The sequence below is a fragment of the Schistocerca serialis genome, chromosome 4 (assembly GCF_023864345.2).
Source record: "Schistocerca serialis cubense isolate TAMUIC-IGC-003099 chromosome 4, iqSchSeri2.2, whole genome shotgun sequence".
In the NCBI taxonomy this organism is placed as follows: domain Eukaryota; kingdom Metazoa; phylum Arthropoda; class Insecta; order Orthoptera; family Acrididae; genus Schistocerca; species Schistocerca serialis.
In genome coordinates, this window is record NC_064641.1 from 330,049,892 (window position 1) to 330,071,516 (window position 21,625).

General features: G+C 40.8%; 1 protein-coding gene across 1 annotated transcript in view; it reads left to right on the plus strand.

The window, feature by feature from the left end:
• LOC126474959 (death-associated protein kinase dapk-1-like) overlaps positions 1-21,625 on the plus strand; it is a 314,370-nt gene that overhangs the window by 187,622 nt on the left and 105,123 nt on the right. The window contains exon 15 of the mRNA XM_050102484.1: positions 11,746-11,861. Within this exon, the coding sequence (XP_049958441.1) occupies positions 11,746-11,861 (116 nt within the window). The remainder of the gene's footprint in view (positions 1-11,745; positions 11,862-21,625) is intronic.

Consider the following 21,625-nt stretch of genomic DNA (forward strand, 5'->3'; position numbering starts at 1 on the left):
TTCGCGTACTTCATTTGGTTTGAAGTGATTGTTTATTTTTCTTTGATCTGATAAGTGCCGTTCTCATTGTTATAGGTGTTTACGTCACACTAAGCTGCAAATGCATTACTGTACTGTGTCATGCATTGTTTGTCGCATTCTGATAATGAGTGCTTACGACCTGTCGCCGCTCGCCGCATTCCTTGCTTTTGTGGACACTACTGCCGCTTAAAATTAAAAAAAGAGAGAGAGAGAGAGAGGAATTGTCCCATTAGCGAAACAATGGCAAGAGACCGCTATTTGCTGTTACCTTCACTCCTGCTTTCTTTGATAATGATCAACAAGAACCAAATAATAGACAGCGTATGATGTTCTGAACGACAGTTTAGCGAAAAATTTTCTCCGTTCGAAAATCTCTGCAGACGCCTCTTTAGTACATTACATTCTGCACTGAAATTAGTCATCTTAGATTTTAAAATCTAGTCAATTGCCGTGCTTTATTTCTGACTGTATCACTATTAGGTGTAAGAATAATACGAATATAAACATGGGATGATATCTATATTTTTCCGTGTTTGCTGTTTTCTCACTCTAGTTTTGTAGTTTATTAGGCAGACAGGATTTAAATGAGATAGCAGCAAACATGAAAGAATACATGGCAAAATGTTTATATTCGTATTATTCTTATGGTGAAGAGAATACAGCATGCAATTCACAATTCATAAAAGTTTCTATAAGAAACCATCTCTTCTCACAGGTAGGAAAAAATTCAGAACGTAGAGTTGGCCATATTAACAAACATTCCAGTCTTGCCAGTCGGATTTTCGTAGTACATCGAAATGGTGCTACATTCGAAGATGCACAATACGGAATTTGTATTTACTTCGTTGGATAATGTATGAAAATGCAGTGGCCGAAACTCGAGGCGGAGAAAGAAGCTCTTCTTCCACCTTTTTTTTAAATTTATTTACTGATGCAGAGGGTTAGACGCCAGTATTTATCTTTGTGCCTGCAAAGCATGCCTGTGTAGCGCTACATATGTTCGACGGCAGAAGTTAGTTGTGTCGGCACCTACCAACATTTTCCAGAACTTCCGCTTACTTTGCACTCGATTCTAAGCCGCAGGCGGTTTTTTGGATTACAAAAACCGGAAAAAAAGTGCGGCTTAGATTCGAGTAAATACGGTAAATGCTTTTTAACACAACTGTAGTGTGTAATATAACAAAATGAAGTTGATTTGTCAATCCCATTACACCATCTAGATCACTGCTAATGATGATCTTTCCATACTTACCAGAAATGTTATCTAATGCCCTGCCCATGATCACTTGATCCTCATCACCATAGTCTTTCACAGAGGCCCTACGTCCTTTGCCACCAGCCAAGGTTTGTGCTTAGCCTCACAGTACATGTAATATGCTAATCTGTTCTTAATTTATCCTATGCCATCTGATATACATCCCTCTCATGATTTCTACCTGGTAGCATGCCTTTTTTCTTTACAGTTCATTTTCCTGGACATGGGCTTTCCACAACAGCTTACTATCTATCCAAACGTCTACGAACTTGAACTGTTCCGTCTCGCTTATAATATGCCTATTCCGTCTGATCAAAATATCGGTTCTTGTTGAATTGTGAGTTAGAAACTGTAAAAACTGAGTCGTACTGTGATTTAGCATCAAATTGTTTTCCACAAGCCACAAAATTATTTCATGAACTAAATTATTTGATACTGTCTCAATATTACACACAAGATCCTTCACTATCAAGCTGGTGTCATCAGCAAACAGAAATATTTTTGAATCACCTGTAATACTAGAAGGCATATCATTTATATAAATAAGAAACAGCAGTGGCCCCAGCACCGACCCCTGGGGAACGCCCCACTTAACAGTGCCCCATTGGGACTGAACATCACTACCACTCTCAATATTGCGGAGAATTACCGTCTGCTTTCTGTTCTTAAAGTAAGAGGCGAACCAATTGTAAGCTACTCCCCTTACTCCATAATGGTCCAACTTCTGCAGTAATATTTTGTAGTCAACATAGTCAAAAGCCTTCGTTAAATCAAAGAAAACACCTAACGTTCGCAACCTTTTATTTAATCTGTCCAAAACCTCACAGAGAAAAGAGAATATAGCATTTTCAGTTGTTAAGCCATTTCTAAAACCAAACTGTACATTTCACAGCAAATTATGTGAATTGTGCTCCAGTAACCTTGTATATACAACACTCTCGATAACTTTAGTAAACACCGATGGCATAGAAATAGGTCTATAATAGTCAACATTATCCCTGTCTCCCTTTTTATAAAGTGGCTTCACTACCGAGTACTTTAATCGGTCAGGAAACCGACCACTCCTAAAGGAAAAGTTGCAGATATGGCTGAGAACTGGGCTAACATACATAGAACAATACTTCAGTATTCTGCTAGATACCCCATCATATCCATGAGAGTTCTTGGTCTTTAGTGATTTAATTATTAACTCAATCTCCCTCTTGTCAGTATCATGGAGGAGCATTTCAGGTAACAGTCTCGGAACACTTTTTTCTAAGAGCGCTATATGATTCCCTGTTGGGACTAGGTTTCTATTTAGTTCACCTGCTATATTCAGAAAGTGATTATTAAATATTGTACATATATGCGACTTATCAGTAACACGCACATTCCCACTACGCACTGATTCTATATCCTCGACCTGTCTCTATAGACCAGCAACTTCCTTTACGACTGACCATATGGTTTCAGTTTTATCCTGAGACTTAGCTATTCTATCTGCATACCACATACTTTTTGCCTTCCTAATAACATTTTTAAGCACCTTACAATACTGTTTGTAATGGGCTGCTGCATTTAGATTTTGACTGTTTCTAACGTTTTGATATAATTGCCATTTTGTTCTACAAGATATTCTTATCCCTCTAGTCAGCAACCCAGGCTGCCTGTTTGTGCTAGTACCCTGTTTTAAACATTCTAATGGAAAGCAACTTTCAAAGAGCATGAGAAAAGTCTTGAGAAAAGCATTATATTTATCGTCTACTGTATCAGCGCTATAAACATCTTGCCACTCTTGTTCCTTTATAAGGTTTACAAAGGTCTCTACAGCAATTGGATCAGCTTTCCTGAACAGCTGATGACTATATTTAACACGTGTTGCAGCACAAAAATCTTTTAAAGTTAAAATTTGTGCATCATGATCTGAAAGGCCATTCACCTTTTTGCTAACAGAATGCCCTTCTAGTAATCAGGAATGAACAAAAATGTTGTCTATGGTTGTTCTACTGTTCCCATGCACTCTCGTTGGAATGAATACGGTTTGCATAAGATTATATGAATTAAAGAGGTCTACCAGCATCCTCTTCCTTGCACAATCACTTATACAATTAATATTGAAGTCACCACATATAACTAACTTTTTGTATTTCCTATAAAGTGAACCAAGAACCTCCTCTAGCTCTAACAAAAATGTTGTGAAATCGGAGTCTGGGGATCTATAAATAACAACAGTTATAAGTTTAGCTCCGTTAAATTTAACCACACCTGCACAACATTCAAACACCTTTTCAGTGCAGTACTTTGAAACATCAATTGACTCAAATGGGATGCCGTTTTTCACATACATGGCTACTCCACCACACCGCAAAGAGCTCCTCGAAAAGCTGCCAGCCAACCTGTATCCTGGTAAAGGAAGCCTCTGAATTATCTCCTTATTTAAGAAGTGTTCAGATATACCAATAATTTCAGAGTCAACATCTATAAGCAGTTCACTAAGTTTATCTCTAATACCTTGTATATTTTGATGAAATATACTAATTCCCTCATTACTCGGATACCTAAGCTTTGTCAAAAGTGATTCCCTTGTTAGAGAGACTTCCCTTAAGTAGGAATACCTATCAGCTGACTTCAATCTAAAAAAGGTGCAGCTGCTTACTCTTGCTACATAACCTGCAGTTCCAGGAGAGGATCTCACCAGAATGCCCACTGGCTTCCCCACTGCATTCCCCCCAGTGAAAATACTTCGACACCCACTACTACAGGAATTTTCCCATGAGTGATCCCACCAACCCCACCTATGCTGTCACCTATAAGCTTTGCCAACCTCCCCTTCCCATACCTGTTGAGGTGCAGGCCATGTCTAGTGAAACCCGTCCTGCTGATAGACTCCACTGACACCACTGAAATATGACCTATGCTTTCTGTCATCAGCGCACCCCGAAGTCTCATGTTATTACGCCTGACGGCTGTATTAAGATGAGGCCGATCGTGATGCTGAAACAGTTCCACGAAATGCGCATTCGTGTTGCCAGTCTGAGTGGCTATCTTTTCCAGGTCACCATCTATGTCATACTCCCCATCCCTACCAATACTATTACCAGCCCCACCCACAATCACTACCTGATCCTCTTTAGTAAAATCCCTACATAACCCCCCTATGTTAACAGTCACCTGAGCCAACTCTGCATTGGGCTTCACAATGCTGGTGACCTGGTACTCACTCCCCAGCACTTCCTGCAACTGCTGGCCTACACTTCTGCCATGAGAACTACCTAACAGCAGAAACTTCTTCTTCCTCTTCGACGTTGCAACTGTTCTAGCCACCGTAACTACTGAGGTCTGCTGCATGCTTCCTACACCTACAGCTACTAGAGATTCCTCTCCACTAGACTCTGATAGTTGGTCATATCTATTGTAAACACCAATAGTAAAACTATCTGAAAATCTTCTTCTCCTAGCAGATCTCTTGCCAACAGCCAGCTCCCATTCCCCAACCCCCTTCTCCCTCCTCATCCTATCTAGCTCCTCCTGTGCGTTTTTCAACTGCACCTGAAGGGCACAGATCTTACGCTCCTGCTCCTCTATCAACTTACTCTTGCTACATAACCTGCAGTTCCAGGAGAGGATCTCACCAGAATGCCCACTGGCTTCCCCACTGCATTCCCCCCCAGTGAAAATACTTCGAACAAGTCTCACACCGCAATCCACTACTCACGAACCTATGGCAAATAATGTAGTTCATGAAATAAGTTCGTGGCTTGTGGAAAATAATTTGATGCTAAATCACAGTAAGACTCACTTTTTACAGTTTCTAACTCACAATTCAACAAGTACCGATATTTTGATCAGACAGAATAGGCATATTATAAGCGAGGCGGAACAGTTCAAGTTCCTAGGTGTTCGGATAGATAGTAAGCTGTTGTGGAAAGCCGATGTCCAGGATCTTGTTCAGAAGCTAAATGCTGCTTTGTTTACCATTAGAACAGTATCTGAAATAAGTGACACTTCAACACGAAAAGTAGTCTACTTTGCATATTTTCATACGCTTATGTCATGTGGTATTATTTTTTGGGGTAATTCTTCTGATTCAAAAAGGGTATTTTTGGCTCAAAAACGGGCTGTTCGAGCTATATGTGGTGTAAGTTCGAGAACGTCTTGTCGACCCCTATTCAAAAATCTGGGAATTCTGACATTGCCCTCACAGTATGTATTTTCTTTAATGTCGTTTGTTGTTAGCAATATTAACCTATTCCCAAGAGTTAGCAGCTTTCACTCAGTTAATACTAGGCAGAAATCAAAACTGCATGTAGAATGCACTTCCTTGACTCTTGTGCAGAAAGGAGTGCAGTATTCTGCTGCATCAATTTTCAATTAGCTACCACAAGAACTCAAAAATCTTAGCAGTAGCCCAAACTCTTTTAAGTCCAAACTGAAGAGTTTCCTCATGGCTCACTCCTTCTATTCTGTCGAGGAGCTCCTGGAAGAGCTAAAAAATTAAGCAAATTCCAGTGTTACATTGTTGATTTTCTTCATTTAAACTTACGACTTGTCACCTGAATATGTTTTTTTATATTTCATTTTATCTGTTTGTAATATCGTATTATAATTTCATGTATTGACTTGTTCCATGACCATGGAGACTTCTCCTTAATTTGGTCCCACGGAACAATAAATAAATAAATAAATAAATAAATTTCTGACCTAGTGCTGTTTGTTTTCATAGCAGTGTGTTATATTCTACGTCCTTGTACATCTACTGTTGCAGGTAATTATTCAGACTAATTATCTAATAAAAACTTGAAGGCTGGTTCAGAACTGTTCAGTTTTCTTCCTTTTCTTACTACCTTTCCCAAATTTCCATAGTCTTTTTCCCTATTACATTTATTTAACTCATATTTTCAAGATCTAAGACATCCAATACAGCACAAAACTACTCTCCTGCTCAGTAATTCTCTTATCTCACAATGGAAAGGCTGTTATACATTTAGATTTCAGCCAAAACCTTCTTCAGAGAAAAATAAATAAATAAAATAAAATAAAAATATATCTAAAAACAAAGATGAGGTGACTTACCAAACGAAAGTGCTGGCAGGTTGATAGACACACAAACAAACACAAACATACAAACAAAATTCAAGCTTTCGCAACCAGCGGTTGCTTCATCAGGAAAGAGGGAAGGAGAGGGAAAGACGAAAGGATGTGGGTTTTAAGGGAGAGGGTAAGGAGTCATTCCAATCCTGGGAGCGGAAAGACTTACCTTAGGGGGAAAAAAGGACAGGTATACACACACACACACACACACACACACACACACACACACACACACAGATATATCCATCCGCACATACTTGTGTCTGTGTATGTGCAGATGGATATGTGTGTGTGTGCGAGTGTATACCTGTCCTTTTTTCCCCCTAAGGTAAGTCTTTCCGCTCCCGGGATTGGAATGACTCCTTACCCTCTCCCTTAAAACCTACATCCTTTTGTCTTTCCCTCTCCTACCCTCTTTCCTGATGAAGCAACCGTTGGTTGCGAAAGCTTGAATTTTGTGTGTATGTTTGTGTGTCTATCAACCTGCCAGCGCTTTCGTTTGGTAAGTCACCTCATCTTTGTTTTTAGATATATTTTTCCCATGTGGAATGTTTCCCTCTATTATATTCAAATAAAATAAAAAAACGCACATACATGGTGTGATCCAGAAGTTTCGAGACTGATTCATTTCTGAGTAGGAGAGCACGTGCGGACCAGTACCACCGGGTAGGGGAAGTAGTGGGGAGTCTCAGGGAAAGCACTCAACTGACGCTGTGGCAGTTGCCTCCAGAACCCTGGAGAGAGCATATCGCTTGCAGCGTGAGTGCACGTCATTGACCTCGGTCGCAAAGTGGGAGAGGCGAAAATGGAGCAGCACTTGGAGCAGCATTATGCGATTAAGTTTTGCATGCAACTGAACAAAACCGCCATGGAGACTCTCGGTACGATTCAAGAGGCCTTTAAGGAAGAAGCCATGTCCCGTGCAATGGTTTTCATGTGACACAAACGTTTCAAAGATGGCCGCGGGAATGTTGAAGACAATGACCGCTCTGGGAGGCCATCGTCAAGCCGAACAAATCAAAATGTGGAGGGAGTGGGGGAACTTTCAAACAATGACCGTCGTCTTAGTACTAGATTAATTCCCAATGAACTGGGACTCAATCAGAGACAGTGTGGAGGATTGTGACAGAGAATTTGATGATGCAAAAAGTGTGTGCCAAACTGGTGCCAAAAGTTTTGTTGGTGGATCAGAAGAAACAGCGCATGACTGTTTTCCAGGAAATGCTCCAACGGTTGTATGTTGATCCAAACCTTCTGGAGAAAGTGGTTACTAGTGATAAGACCTGGGTCTACAAGTACGTTCCTGAGTCGAAGTGTCAAAGCTTCCTCGCCGAAGTCCAAGAAAGCTCGCATGAGCAAGTCATGTGTGAAGTGCATGCTGATTGATTTTTTTTTTTTTTATGGTAAAGGAATGATTCACAAGGAGTTTGTAGCTCGTGGACAAACTGTCACATGTGACTTTTATGCTGGATTGCTCTGTCGCTTGAGGGATCGAGTTTGCTGCGTCCGCCCGGCAATCAAGGGCGATTGGATTCTCCATCACGACAATGTGCCCCTCACACGTCAATTTCAATGTGGCAATTCTGCCACAGCCACCCTAGAGCCCCGACTTGGCTCCAAGTGACTTTTTCCTCTTTCCCCGACTCGGCTCCAACTGACTTTTTCCTCTTCCCCCGACTCGAGACAGGCCTAAAACGAATCAAATCGACTCCATCGATGCCATCCAGTAGGCTTCGACGAGAGCCCTTGACAGCATGACGCCCAAGGCCTTCCAGACGGGCTATGAACAGTGGAAGACGTGCTGGCAGCACTGTGTTGATGCCGAAGGAGCATATTTTGAAGAATTTTAGTCCGCTGTACTTAAATGTCCAATAAATCTCTAGTTCTGAGTTAACTCCTGAAACTTTTGAATCACACCCTGTATATTCATACAAGCAAGCACACCTCTCACACAATGACCACCATTTGTGGCAGCTCAGACCAGAATGCAACTGTCACATTGAATGAAGGCAGTAATGTGGAGTGGGGTGGGGAAGGGAGAGGGATAGCTGGGTTCAGGCGAGAGGAGAGAGAACACTCTGGTGGATCATGTAGGGACTAGTGGAGACATTACAAGACTGCCAGGTGCAGTGTCGGGATGCTTTGAGGCAGAGGGAAGGGGGGGGGGGGGGGCAGGAAAGGGGAAAAACGGGCAGGTGCATTGGCACAGAAGGCACACAATGATGGTGAGCGGATGTGAATAGGGAGGTGGTGATAGGGACAATAAGATACCATAGGTTGATGCAGGCATAATTTTGAGTGCAGAGAATGTGTTGTAAGGATAATTCCCAACTACACATTTTGCATTTTGAAAAAGCTGTTGGTGGAGGAGAAGCAGTCATTTAAATCAAGCATGTTATGTTCAGCTGCACGTCATGCTATAGGGTGGTCTACCATGCTCTTGGCCATCCTAGCGAACAGCTGGTTGTAGGTCATACAAATATAAGAAGCTGTGCAATGATTGCAGCAGAGCTAGTATGACATGGTTGCTTTCACAGGTGGCCGAGCCTCTGATGGGGCAGGATAAGCTTGTGGCAGTACTGCAATAGGCAGTGCTGGGTGTGTGGATTGGGCAGGTCTTGCACCTGGATCCTCCATAAGGACATGGTCCCTGTGGCAAGGGATTAGGAATGGGAGTGGCATAGGGCTGGACTAGGATGTTGTCCGGGTTAATGGACAATGAGAACACCATTTTAGAAGGGTGTAGAAGGATCTGATATAAGATGTCCCTCATTTGAGGGCAAGATAATAGGTTATCAAAGCCTTCACTAAGGATGTGGTTTCAGTTGTTCCAGTCTGGGGTGGTATTGGGTGATGAAGGGGACACTCTTTTGTAGCTGGTTCATGGGAGTGGTGGGTGACTTGTGGGTGTGTGGGGGAATGGTATCCTAGATCTGTTTGCAGACTGGTCAGGGGTAGTGTGTGTCTTCCAAGGCTCATGGGGTCCTGGGTTCGATTCCCGGATGGGTTGGGTATTTTCTCTGCCTAGGGACTGGGTGTTTGTGTTGCCCCCATCATTTCTTCATCATCATCATCATCATCATTTGTGGCAGTGGCTCGATTAGACTGTGTAAAGAATTGGAATGTGTAAAAATTGTGACTTTATATGGGTGCTGACGACCGCACAGTTGAGTGCCCCACAAATAAACAACATTAACAAACATCTTTGAAGGCCTTCAGCATAAAGGGCAAGGGAGTTCTCGTCACTGCAGATTCTCCAGCCCTGGGTGGACAGGCTCTGTAGAAGGTAGCTGTCAAAATGCTGGTACTGTTAGTGGTTGGTGGGTTTAATGTAGACGGAGGTGCAGTTGGAGCCATCAGAGAGAAGGAGGTCAACTTCAGGGAAGGGGGCATGCCAGGTTGGGGAGGATCAGGAAAGCAGATGGGAGAGATGTTGAGGTGCAAATCATGAAGATACCATCAGTAAACCTGAACCAGACCAGGGTTTTAGTGTTTTGGTAGGCTAGGATTGTTTCTTCTAGATGGTCCATAAACAGGTTGTCATGTGAGGATGACATGCAGGTGCCCAAGGCAGGGGGAGGTTTGCGGGTAGGGGGGGAGGGGGGTTGGTAGCTATACCAATATAAAAAGCTGTGCAATGATTGCAGCAGAGCTGGTATGATGTGGCGGCTTTTGCAGGTAGCCTTGCCTCTGATGGGGCCACAGATTTGTTCATATACCTTCCCTTCAAAGGAGGAGTAGTTTTGTGTTGGGATAAAGTTGGTAAGGAGTATGAGGAATGAGGTAGTGAGTTTGGCGTCTGAGGTATGTTGGGGGAAGGGAGTGCTCAATAGTGGCGAGATGGCGGGAATGAGGGATATTGGTGTATAGGGAAATGGCATCAACAGTGAGAAGTGGGAATCCAGGGGTAAAGGGGGTGGGGGGTGGGGATGGTGGAGAGTCAGTGAAGGAAATGGTAGGTATTCTTGATGTGGGAGGCTAGATTTTAGGCAATTGGTTGGAGGTACTAGTCAACGGGGGCCAAAATTCTTTCAGTGAGGGTTCAATAAGCAGCTACAATGAGGCTTACAAGATTGTTGTGTTTGTGGGTTTTGAAGAGCATGTAAAAGGTATGTGTTTGTGAGGTGTCATAGGGTGAGGAAGGGAATGAATTTAGGGGAGAGGTTCTGGAGAGGGTTGTATATGGCTGTCCTTTCTTCTGATGGAAGGCTAGTCTTTCTAGGAAGGGACCTGGGGAATGATGGTGAGGTCAAGTTGGAGATAAGGAATTCCTGGAAGGAGATCAATGGGCAGCAGTCTTGTCATGTCTTCATCTAGTTCGTGCATGCTCTGTCAGACAGCACTCTTCTCCCTACCTGTACCCTAGTATCCCTCCCCCTTCCCTACCCCAATCAAGATTGCTACTTTTGTTCAATGTGACAAGTTGCATTCTGGTCCAACCTGCCAAAGATGGCAGTCATATGTGCTTGAGGTGTGCTTGCTTGTGTGAATGAGTGTGTGTTCTCTTTTTTTAAGAGGGCTGTAACCGAAAGCTAAATGTGTACCACTCAATATAACATCTTTACGGTGAGTAGCAATCTACTATTTTCCTAATATTGTTGATTTCCAGCCAGGAGTTTTCATTGTTTTTTTATGTGAACACATCTGTAAACTGTCAGTGTGGATCCGTTTTTAACTACTAATTAAATAAATGTTTTGCAAAATGGTTTGTTTCTCATCATTATTATATATTGTGCAAATTAATACATGGAACTTACTGTTTTATGGCATCTCCAATTGTCTTACAAAGCAAAGTAAATGTTTACATTCAAGCACCAGAATTGAATACTTAAAGAAACTTGCAGTTACACATAATTCTGCATAACAAAATAAGCTCTAGATCTACATAAGTTGGTAAGAGATGAATATCCACATTCCATACATTTAGTCTTATAATTATTGTGTAATATTTGTTCTTTGAACTCTGAATTGTGCAAATGCAGCTTATTTCACATATAGGATAGTAGCATATAGTATACTCTTTTCATTCCAGTTCTCTCTTCTCTCTCCCCCCCCCCCCCTCTCTCTCTCTCTGTGTGTGTGTGTGTGTGTGTGTTTGTGTGTGTGTGTGTGTGTTTTATACAGTCTGAGTAACTTATTTAACCCATTTATCCTCAAACATATTTTCCATATTTCATTATTGTATTTTTATATTCAAGTCTGCGTGAAAAAAAATCCCTGTTTCTCAACAAACTATGTTTTGTTTCTGAACAAACTGTGTTTTGTACTGAGTTCTATATGAAAATTATCTCTTGTGAAAGTATCATTGTTTCCATAAATTTTATCTGACAATGTAATTGAAGAAAAAAAAAAAAAAAAGTGTAATACAACATATTATATTTCGTGCAATCTTATGGCAGGTTCGACATCACCAGGAAGCAAAATGCAAATAGAAATGGATGTAACTTCCTGCCGTGGTCAGCCTGTCTTCGATGTCTACAATGATCATTATACAAGAGGAATTGATGTACAAGAGGTTTGTAACACTCTGTTCTCTTTGTAGAAAAATTGTTCTCATGGGCTTCTTGTAAGTACTTTGTCCATAATGGACTCACACACTATTAATGAAGGGCTACAGCTAATTAGATAATTGAGAAAAAGATAATCAGTTTTCTCCTCCAGTTGTTTTTATTCTGAACACAACTTCATGACGCCATCATGTGATGGATTAAGATTGTTTTTATTTTGAGATGTGCATGTGTTGTATATTTAGCAGACAGTTACGTGGCAAGACTCATAATGAAACCAAACAGGAATAGTCCTTGTTGGAAATTTGAGTAAGCCATAGTAAAAATTAATATGAGAGAGTTGCTTATTATGTTTGAATAAAATCCTACCACTACTTAGCTGTTACACATGCATTCAGTAAGGTGGATATTAAACAAAGCTCCATTAACCCTTTCGGTGGTAGAAACCACATGTCCCTAAGTCGTACAACTAGGCACGCAGATTTATAATGGTTCTGGTAAACAGTTGCAATAGTTGGAGATCACTGGTAGAAACAAGGTGGATAAGACAACTGAGTAGAGACGGCCACCAGCCAGCCTTATATTTGTCTGCTAATGAAATTTGAGAGACCAGCCAGTGATATTGGGCAGTGCTCCTACTACAGGTTCCCTCGCCAAATATGGGCAACAGTACATCTGTAGGGATTACTAAAGTTAGCTTGTATTTAAATTTTAACATCTTGGAACAAAGTTGCACAGATGAAGCACCATCTGTTAATTGTTTATGAAGCCACTGAAGTCAAGGTTTTGATTCAGCAGTCATTTCTCTGTCAGTGAAAGCAGACGATAATGAATTTGAAAATTATTGGTCATGCTAGTGTGAAGCAAGATAAACTACCATTTTATGGCTGATTTCATGGAATTTGGATGAACAGTTACATTTGATGTGTACTATCAGATGTTCATCAAACAGATGTGCCATCAAAAAATAGCAATGCGGAGACTGGTTGACTGGAGTAGCCTTCACTACAATAATGTGCTTCCTTACACTGCAGGCCATACCAAGAATAAGATTCATAACTTACGTACATCTACATATACATCATCTTCATTTAGATTGGGAGTTACCCAAGAGTGCACTATAATGGTTTGGTGAACATCTGTTTGAAGATGACAAGGGATTCAAGACTGCTGTCATCCACTGGTTCAATTCCCTTCCTGAGAGCTTCTTTGCAGAGGGGCTAAAGAAGCCCATGTAATGTCATGAAAATTGCTTAGAAGTAGAAAAGTAAAGTCATAAATTAAAACCACTAGTAAAAGCTTATTCTATTTTTTAAATGATTAAATGAACCTTACTTTCTGAAAATGACCTGTAGTTAAGGTGTTGTACACAGACATTGATTTGATTTTACTAATGCAACATCATGTAAAAGTATGAAAATCAGCATTATATAATTTCTTCTTTTCCTCTTTCTCCTTCTTCCTCTTCTTTCTTCTTTTTTTCGTACAAAAATTTTGAAAAGACAAATCATTGCTGAGTATTGTTTCTTTCTGCCACTAATCAGCAGGTCTGAAATCAGTGTTTTCACTGACTAAAGCTTTTATTCATACTTCCAGTTATATGGATTCTGAAATGTGATATTGCAGTATGTACTCTGTTACAGTATGTTTGTTTAGAGGTGTGTAATTATTTTCTGTTTCCAAGTTGTTAACATCATTGGTTCTTGTTAGACATACTGTTTTATCACTTCTTATATACTTGGCTTTTGGGATGCAGTTTTTTTAAGCATTTAATGTCTGTCTGCAGATGTTGAGATGATTTTTTCCTCAATGGGCGAAAGAACACCCTGTCTTGTATATTACCGTAAAAGGAATTGTAGCAACCAGTCTATGTTTATGCCATCAAATTTATTATATTTTATCAGTTTTGGGTGTTTTCACAGGAGGTCATTTTTAGGTTATTACATAAAACAAATAGCATCTCTAGATTTTGTGCTTAACAATCACATTTTTTCCTCACATTTCTTAATTGTAACTACATAATATGAGCACAATACATCATAAACACAGTTTGCTTGTCTTTTATTCATGTGGTTACAGCATGATAACACACATCTGAGAGGAAACACACCACTGCAGAGTGGAAATTCATAGAGGAAACAATCCCCTAAGCTATGGCTAAGTCACTTCTCTGCAATGTACTTTCATCCAAGAGTGCTAATCCTGCAAGTTACGTGAAATATAGAAGGTAGGAGAGACGTACTAGTAGTGTTGGAAGTAAAGCTATGAGATCAGGCCATGAACTATGCCTCGAAAGCTCATTCAGTAGAGCACTTGGAGGTGAAAGGCAAAAGTTCCATGATCGAGTCCTGGTCTAGCACACAATTTTAATTTTCCAGAAAATTTTGTTTTATGTAATTTCGTTCTATTTTCTGTAGTATTATGTCTGTGATATTGGGTTGCATTACAAATTTATCTTATCTTATATTCCTTTCTACATATTGCGAATGTCATTTAGAGAGGCTATGATAAATGCAAAACCTCTAACAGTTATTGTGACATTATTGACAGATAAATGATTTAGCTTAATTTTTTCAAACACATTTTAATTAGTATGCTTTCTTGTCTGTCTCTCCTCCAGTATGGTAAAAATTTTGCAATTAATTTTAAACTAACTTACCAATGAGATAGAGACTTTAAATTTTAAACGCAGAACTAGATGTCAGTGCAGTAGTGTGGGAATAAGAACCATCCACCTTTAATAGGGGAGAAGTTGAAATGGGGTAATAAAGAAGCATAACACAGAGTCCTCCCCCCATGAACCATGGACCTTGCCGTTGGTGGGGAGGCTTGCGTGCCTCAACGATACAGATAGGTGCAACCACAACGGAGGGGTATCTGTTGAGAGGCCAGACAAACATGTGGTTCCTGAAGAGGGGCAGCAGCCTTTTCAGTAGTTGCAGGGGCAACAGTCTGGATGATTGACTGATCTGGCCTTGTAACACTAACCAAAACGGCGCCTTGTAACACTAACCAAAACGGCCTTGTTGTTGTGGTACTGCGAACGGCTGAAAGCAAGGGGAAACTACAGCCGTAATTTTTCCCGAGGGCATGCAGCTTTACTGTATGGTTAAATGATGATGGCGTCCTCTTGGGTAAAATATTCCGGAGGTAAAATAGTCCCCCATTCGGATCTCCGGGCGGGGACTACTCAAGAGGACGTCGTTATCAGGAGAAAGAAAATTGGCATTCTACGGATCTGAGCGTGGAATGTCAGATCCCTTAACCGGGCAAGTAGGTTAGAAAATTTAAAAAGGGAAATGGATAGGTTAAAGGTAGATCTAGTGGGAATTAGTGAAGTTCGGTGGCAGGAGGAACAAGACTTCTGGTCAGGTGAATACAGGATTATAAATACAAAATCAAACAGGTGTAATGCAAGAGTAGGTTTAATAATGAATAGGAAAATAGGAATGCGGGTAAGCTACTACAAACAGCATAGTGAACATATTATAGTGGCCAAGATAGACACGAAGCCCATGCCTACTGCAGTAGTACAAGTTTATATGCCAACTAGCTCTGCAGATGACGCAGAAATTGAAGAAATGTATGATGAGATAAAAGAAATTGTTCAGGTAGTGAAGGGAGACGAAAATTTAATAGTCATGGGTGACTGGAATTCGACAGTAGGAAAAGGGAGAGAAGGAAACATAGTAGGTGAATATGGATTGGGGCTAAGAAATGAAAGAGGAAGTTGTCTGATAGAATTTTGCACAGAGCATAACTTAATCATAGCTAACACTTGGTTCAAGAATCATAAAAGAAGGTTGTGTACATGGAAGAATCCTGGAGACACTAAAAGGTATCACATAGATTATGTAATGGTAAGACAGAGATTTAGGAGCCAGGTTTTAAATTGTTGGACATTTCCAGGGGCAGATGTGGACTCTGACCACAATCTATTGGTTAAAACTGAAGAAATTGCAAAAAGGTGGGAATTTAAGGAGATGGGACCTGGATAAACTGACTAAACCAGAGGTTGTACAGAGTTTCAGGGACAGCATAAGGGAACAATTGACAGGAATGGGGGAAAGAACTACAGTAGAATACGAATAGGTAGCTCTGAAGGATGAAGTAGTGAAGGCAGCAGAGGATTAAGTAGGTAAAAAGACGAGGGCTAGTAGAAATCCTTGGGTAAAAGAAGAAATATTGAATTTAATTGATGAAAGGAGAAAACATAAAAATGCAGTAAATGAAGCAGGCAAAAAGGAATACAAACGTCTCAAAAATGAGATCGACAGGAAGTGCAAAATGGCTAAGCAGGCATGGCTAGAGGACAAATGTAAGGATGTAGAGGCTCATCTCACTAGGGATAAGATAGAAACAGCCTACAGGAAAATTAAAGAGACCTTTGGAGAAATGAGAGCCACTTGTATGAATATCAAGAGCTCAGATGGAAATCCAGTTCCAAACAAAGAGTGGAAAGTAGAAAGGTGAAAGGAGTATGTAGAGGGTCTATACAAGGGCTATGTACTTGAGGACAATATTATGGAAATGGAAGAGGATGTAGATGAAGATGAAATGGGAGATACAATACTGCGTGAAGAGTTTTATAGAGCACTGAAACACCTGAGTCGAAACAAGGCCCCGGGAGTAGACAACATTCCATTAGAACTACTGGCAGCCTTGGGAGAGCCAGTCCTGACAAAACTCTACCATCTGGTGAGCAAGATGTACGAGACAGGCGAAATATCCTCAGACTTCAAGAAGAATATAAAATCCCAAAGAAAGCAGGTGTTGACAGATGTGAAAATTACCGAACTATTAAGCAGATTCAGAAGGATGTAGGTTGCAGTAGGTACTGGGAGATGAAGAAGCTTGCACAGGATAGAGTAGCATGGAGAGCTGCATCAAACCAGTCTCAGGACTGAAGACCACAACAACAACAACAACAAGTTTAATAAGCCACAGCTGCAAAATACTAACGTGAATTATTTACAGACGAATGGAAAAACTGGTAGAAGCTGACCTCGGGGAAGATCAGTTTGGATTCCATAGAAATGTTGGAACACGTGAGGCAATACTGACCTTACGACTTATCTTAGAACAAAGATTAAGGAAAGGCAAACCTACGTTTCTAGCATTTGTAGACTTAGAAAAAGCTTTTGACAATGTTGACTGGAATACTCTCTTTCAAAAACTGAAGGCGTCAGGGGTAAAATACAGGGAGCGAAAGGCTATTTACTATTTCTACAGAAACCAGATGGCAGTTATAAGAGTTGAGGGACATGAAAGGGAAGCAGTGGTTGGGAAGGGAGTGAGACAGGGTTGTAGCCTCTCCCCGATGCTATTCAACCTATATATTGAGCAAGCAGTAAAGGAAACAAAAGAAAAATTTGGAGTAGGTATTAAAATCCAGGGAGAAGAAATAAAAACTTTGAGGTTCGCCGATGACATTGTAATTCTGTCAGAGACAGCAAAGGACTTGCAAGAGCAGTTGAACGGAATGGACAGTGTCTTGAAAGGAGGATATAAGATGAACATCAAGAAAAGTAAAACGAAGACAATGGAATGTAGTCGAATTAAGTCGGGTGATGCTGAGGGAATTAGATTAGGGAATGAGACACTTAAAGTAGTAAAGAAGGTTTGCTATTTGGGGAGCAAAATAACTGATAACTGATGATGGTCGAAGTAGAGAGGATATAAAATGTAGACTGGCAATGACAAGGAAAGCGTTTCTGAAGAAGAGAAATTTGTTAACATCGAGTATAGATTTAAGTGTCAGGAAGTCGTTTCTGAAAGTATTTGTATGGAGTGTAGCCGTGTATGGAAGTGAAACATGGACAATAAATAGTTTGGACAAGACGAGAATAGAAGCTTTCGAAATGTGGTGCTACAGAAGAATGTTGAAGATTAGGTGGGTGGATCACGTAACTAATGAGGAGGTATTGAAAAGAATTGGGGAGAAGAGAAGTTTGTGGCACAACTTAACTAGAAGAAGGGATCGGTTGGTAAGACATGTCCTGAGGCATCAAGGGATCACAAATTTAGCATTGGAGGGCAGCATGGAGGGTAAAAATTGTAGAGGGAGACCAAGAGATGAATATACTAAGCAGATTCAGAAGGATGTAGGTTGCAGTAGGTACTGGGAGATGAAGGAGCTTGCACAGGTTAGATTAGCATGGAGAGCTGCATCAAACCAGTCTCAGGACTGAAGACCACAACAACAACAACAACACAGAGTGCCACTTGTCCAGTTGGAGTTCCTGCACAGTGGTTGTGCTTAGAAAATTCCATCACAATCACTACAGAGGGCACTATGTATGTAAATTACTGGTACTTGATGCAGACAGTGAGCAACGCCTCATTCAGTTTATGGTTGACCATTTGTAATGCCTGAAGTAATTTCTGCTAAACTGAGCACACAAATCACTTGCAACCTAGGAAAAAAAAAACTGTGGCTTTAACCACCACCACCACCACCACCCATACAGCACATGTGGTTGCAAATTTATGTATACATGACTCATTTTATTGTTTTTCTATTAACTTATTCTCTTGTCACTCTGCCGGTCGGAGTGGCCGAGCGGTTGTAGACGCTACACTCGGGAACCGCGGGACTGCTATGGTCGCAGGTTCGAATTCTGCCTCGGGCATGGATGTGTATGGTGTCCTTAGGTTAGTTAGTTTTGTGTAGTTCGAAGTTCTAGGGGACTGATGACTACAGCAGTTAAGTCCCATAGTGCTCAGAGCCTTGTGTCTCTGTCTGTTTGGTACAAGTTTGCAGTTGATTTTGAACTAACTTCCCAATGAGCTAGAGACTTGAAACTTTCAACATAACTCAGAACTGTATGACAACACAGTGTTAACAAGCATTTTGTCTGGTGTGTGGTGGATGGTACTTTCTGTAACACTGTCATTTCCCCCTTCTCATGTTCCAGTCACGAATGGTTCGCAGGAAGAATGGATGCTGGTAAATGGTAAATCTCTGTGTATGCTAGAATCTCTCTCATTTTTACCTTATCAGACTTTATACGAGTTATAAATAGGAGGAAATAATATTTTAGGTCACTCAGATAAAAAGAACTGAAGTAAACCTGACATTGTGTCATATGTCTCTGTTGTAATCTCATCAAGATGTTTAAAATCGGCTGAAAAATTTCACACACACACACACACAAGATTAAAAAGCAGAAAACAATTGTTTAAATAAAAGTGTTTTTAAATATAATGCATTTTCAAATCGGACTTGAAAGTATAAAATAATTTGTCCTAGTCCCATATACATTCCTAAACTCATACAGATTGTTTTGAAAATTTGTTATTGTGAATTTTTAATAGCTATGAAAATACATACTTCATGTAATTGGTGCATGAATAGTTCACCTCCAAAATATTATCAATTGCATGTACCCCATTGTTTTTGATTATAAATCTTACTAGAGTATTTACATAGATATTAATAATTCACAGTCACAAATTTTCAGAACTATGTGTATGGTGTTAGAAATTATGTCATACCTTTCAATCCAATATAAAAACGTGTTGCATTAAAATTTATTTTTATTTAAATAATTAATTCTGTGTACAGGTTATGACACATAATATTTTAACAGTTATTATAGAGTCACGTATGGGTTCATTAATTTATATAAATGTTTTGTGTGCTTTTTTTATGATGGTCATTATGTATGGCAATGTACTTCTTAAACAATACAGATATCGAAAGCCAGCACTAGTTCAGGATAACGCTGTCAGGAGTCATAGCTTGCTTTTCTCACACAGTTTCTTGCAAGTAGCAAAAGCGTATGAATATTTAGAAGCCATTTTGTGGAGTTCAAATCCATTCAACACTTTTCCACATTGTCAGCTAGTAACTGGGATATAGCCACACAGAGTATTTTCTGGAATATTTAATTATTCAGATCGACCCATGTGTATTACACCGACTATCAAATATCCATCAGAAACATAAGTCACATCAGGTGTGGTGCAAGAAAGTGCAATAGGGCCATTTGTGTTCTCAGTATACATAAATGAATTTGTCTGATAGTATCATCAGCACTGTCAGATTGTGTCCTGACTGTTCTTTAGAGTATAGGATAATATAAGCTCTGGATGATAGTAAGAAAACACAGAAAGACTTAGACATTATTTCCACTTGGTGAACTAAATAAAACAATATGACTAGTAGATCGTTACTCACCACACAGATGACATGTTGAGTTTTAGACAGCCACAATGAAAACTGTACTCATGAGCACTATCTCCAACTACTTCAGCCAGAATGCTGTGTTGGGAAAAAGCTGCAATGCGGAGTGAGGCAGGGAAGGGATAGGGGTGGCAGGATACTGGCGGGGTGGGGAGGGGGAGAAGTGAACGCTGCCTGATGGAGTATATGGAGTACGCATGGGCTTGATGGTGGCAGGACAAGGCTGCTAGGTACAGCTTTGGGGGCTGTGGGGGGAGCAAGGGGAGGGGGTGTGAAGCAGAAAAGGAGAGTGGCAGAGAAAGGGAGAGGACTGGTGGGTATCTTGAAAGAGAGTGGTGCACAGTGGGGGTGAGTGAACATGAACTGGGAGGAGGTGATAGGACAAAGGGGCAGAAAATGTTAGTTAGAGGGTGGGGGACAATAAGTTACCATAGGTTGAGGCTGGAATGATTTTGAAAGTGAAAATATGTTGTAAGGATAACTCACATCTGTGCAGTTCAGAAAAGCAGATGGTGGAGAGGAGGATCTAGATGGCCTGGACTGTGAAGTAGCCATTGAAGTGAAGCATGTTATATTAGCTGCATAGGTTTGTCTACTTGGCTCTTGGCCATAGATTGGTGGTTGCCATTCATCTGGTGGACTGCTGGTTGGTAATCATACCAATATAAAAAGCTGAGCAGTAATTGCAGTACAGCTCATACATGGCATTGCTGCTGTCACAAGTGATCTGGCCTCTGATGGCATAGGATAAGCCCTGACAGAACTGGAATAGGAAGTGCTGGATGGATGGATTGAGCATGTCTTGCCCCTCGACGCTTCACTGTGCTACGAGCCTTGTGGCAAGGGGCTGGAATTGGAGGTGGCATAGGGGTGGACAAGGATGTTGTGGAGGTTGGAACCCCACTTTAGGTGGTTTGGGAAAGATCTTGGGCATGATGTCCCATATTTCAGAGCATGATGATAGGTAAACAAAGCCCTGACAAAGGATGTGCATCACTTGTTCCAGTCTGGGGAGCTATTGGGTGATGAAGGGGACACTTCTTTGTAGCTAGTTCTTTAAGGTGGTGGGAGGATTGTGGGGTGCATGTGGAAATCACATGGGAGGAGATAATGCCTGTCTGTGAAGGCCTTTGAGAGACCTTCGTCATACTGGGCAAGGAAGTCCTTGCCATTGTAGACATACCATCCCCAGCTGGCCATGCTGTATGGGAAGGGTTTTTTGGTGTGGAAGGGACAGCAACTGTCAAAATGCTTGTACAGTGGTGTGGATGAAGCCATCAGAGAGGAGGAGGTCAACATCCCAAGAAAGTGACACTGTGGTTGAGGAGGACAAGGTGAAGTGGATGGGATAGGAGGTGTTGAGGTTGTGAAGCAGTGAAGTTAGGGTGTCTTGGCCCTGAGACCAGATCATGAAAATATCATCAATGATCCTTTTCACAATATTGTTGGTATTCTAACTTGTACTTTCCATTGTTTGAACTGAGTAACTGTTGTGTTTAAATGTTGGGAGGATTATAGGAAAGTTTAGTGCATCTGTTGTGGAGGAAGCGTACAATATGCTAGTGAAAACTGTCCCAAGAGCTC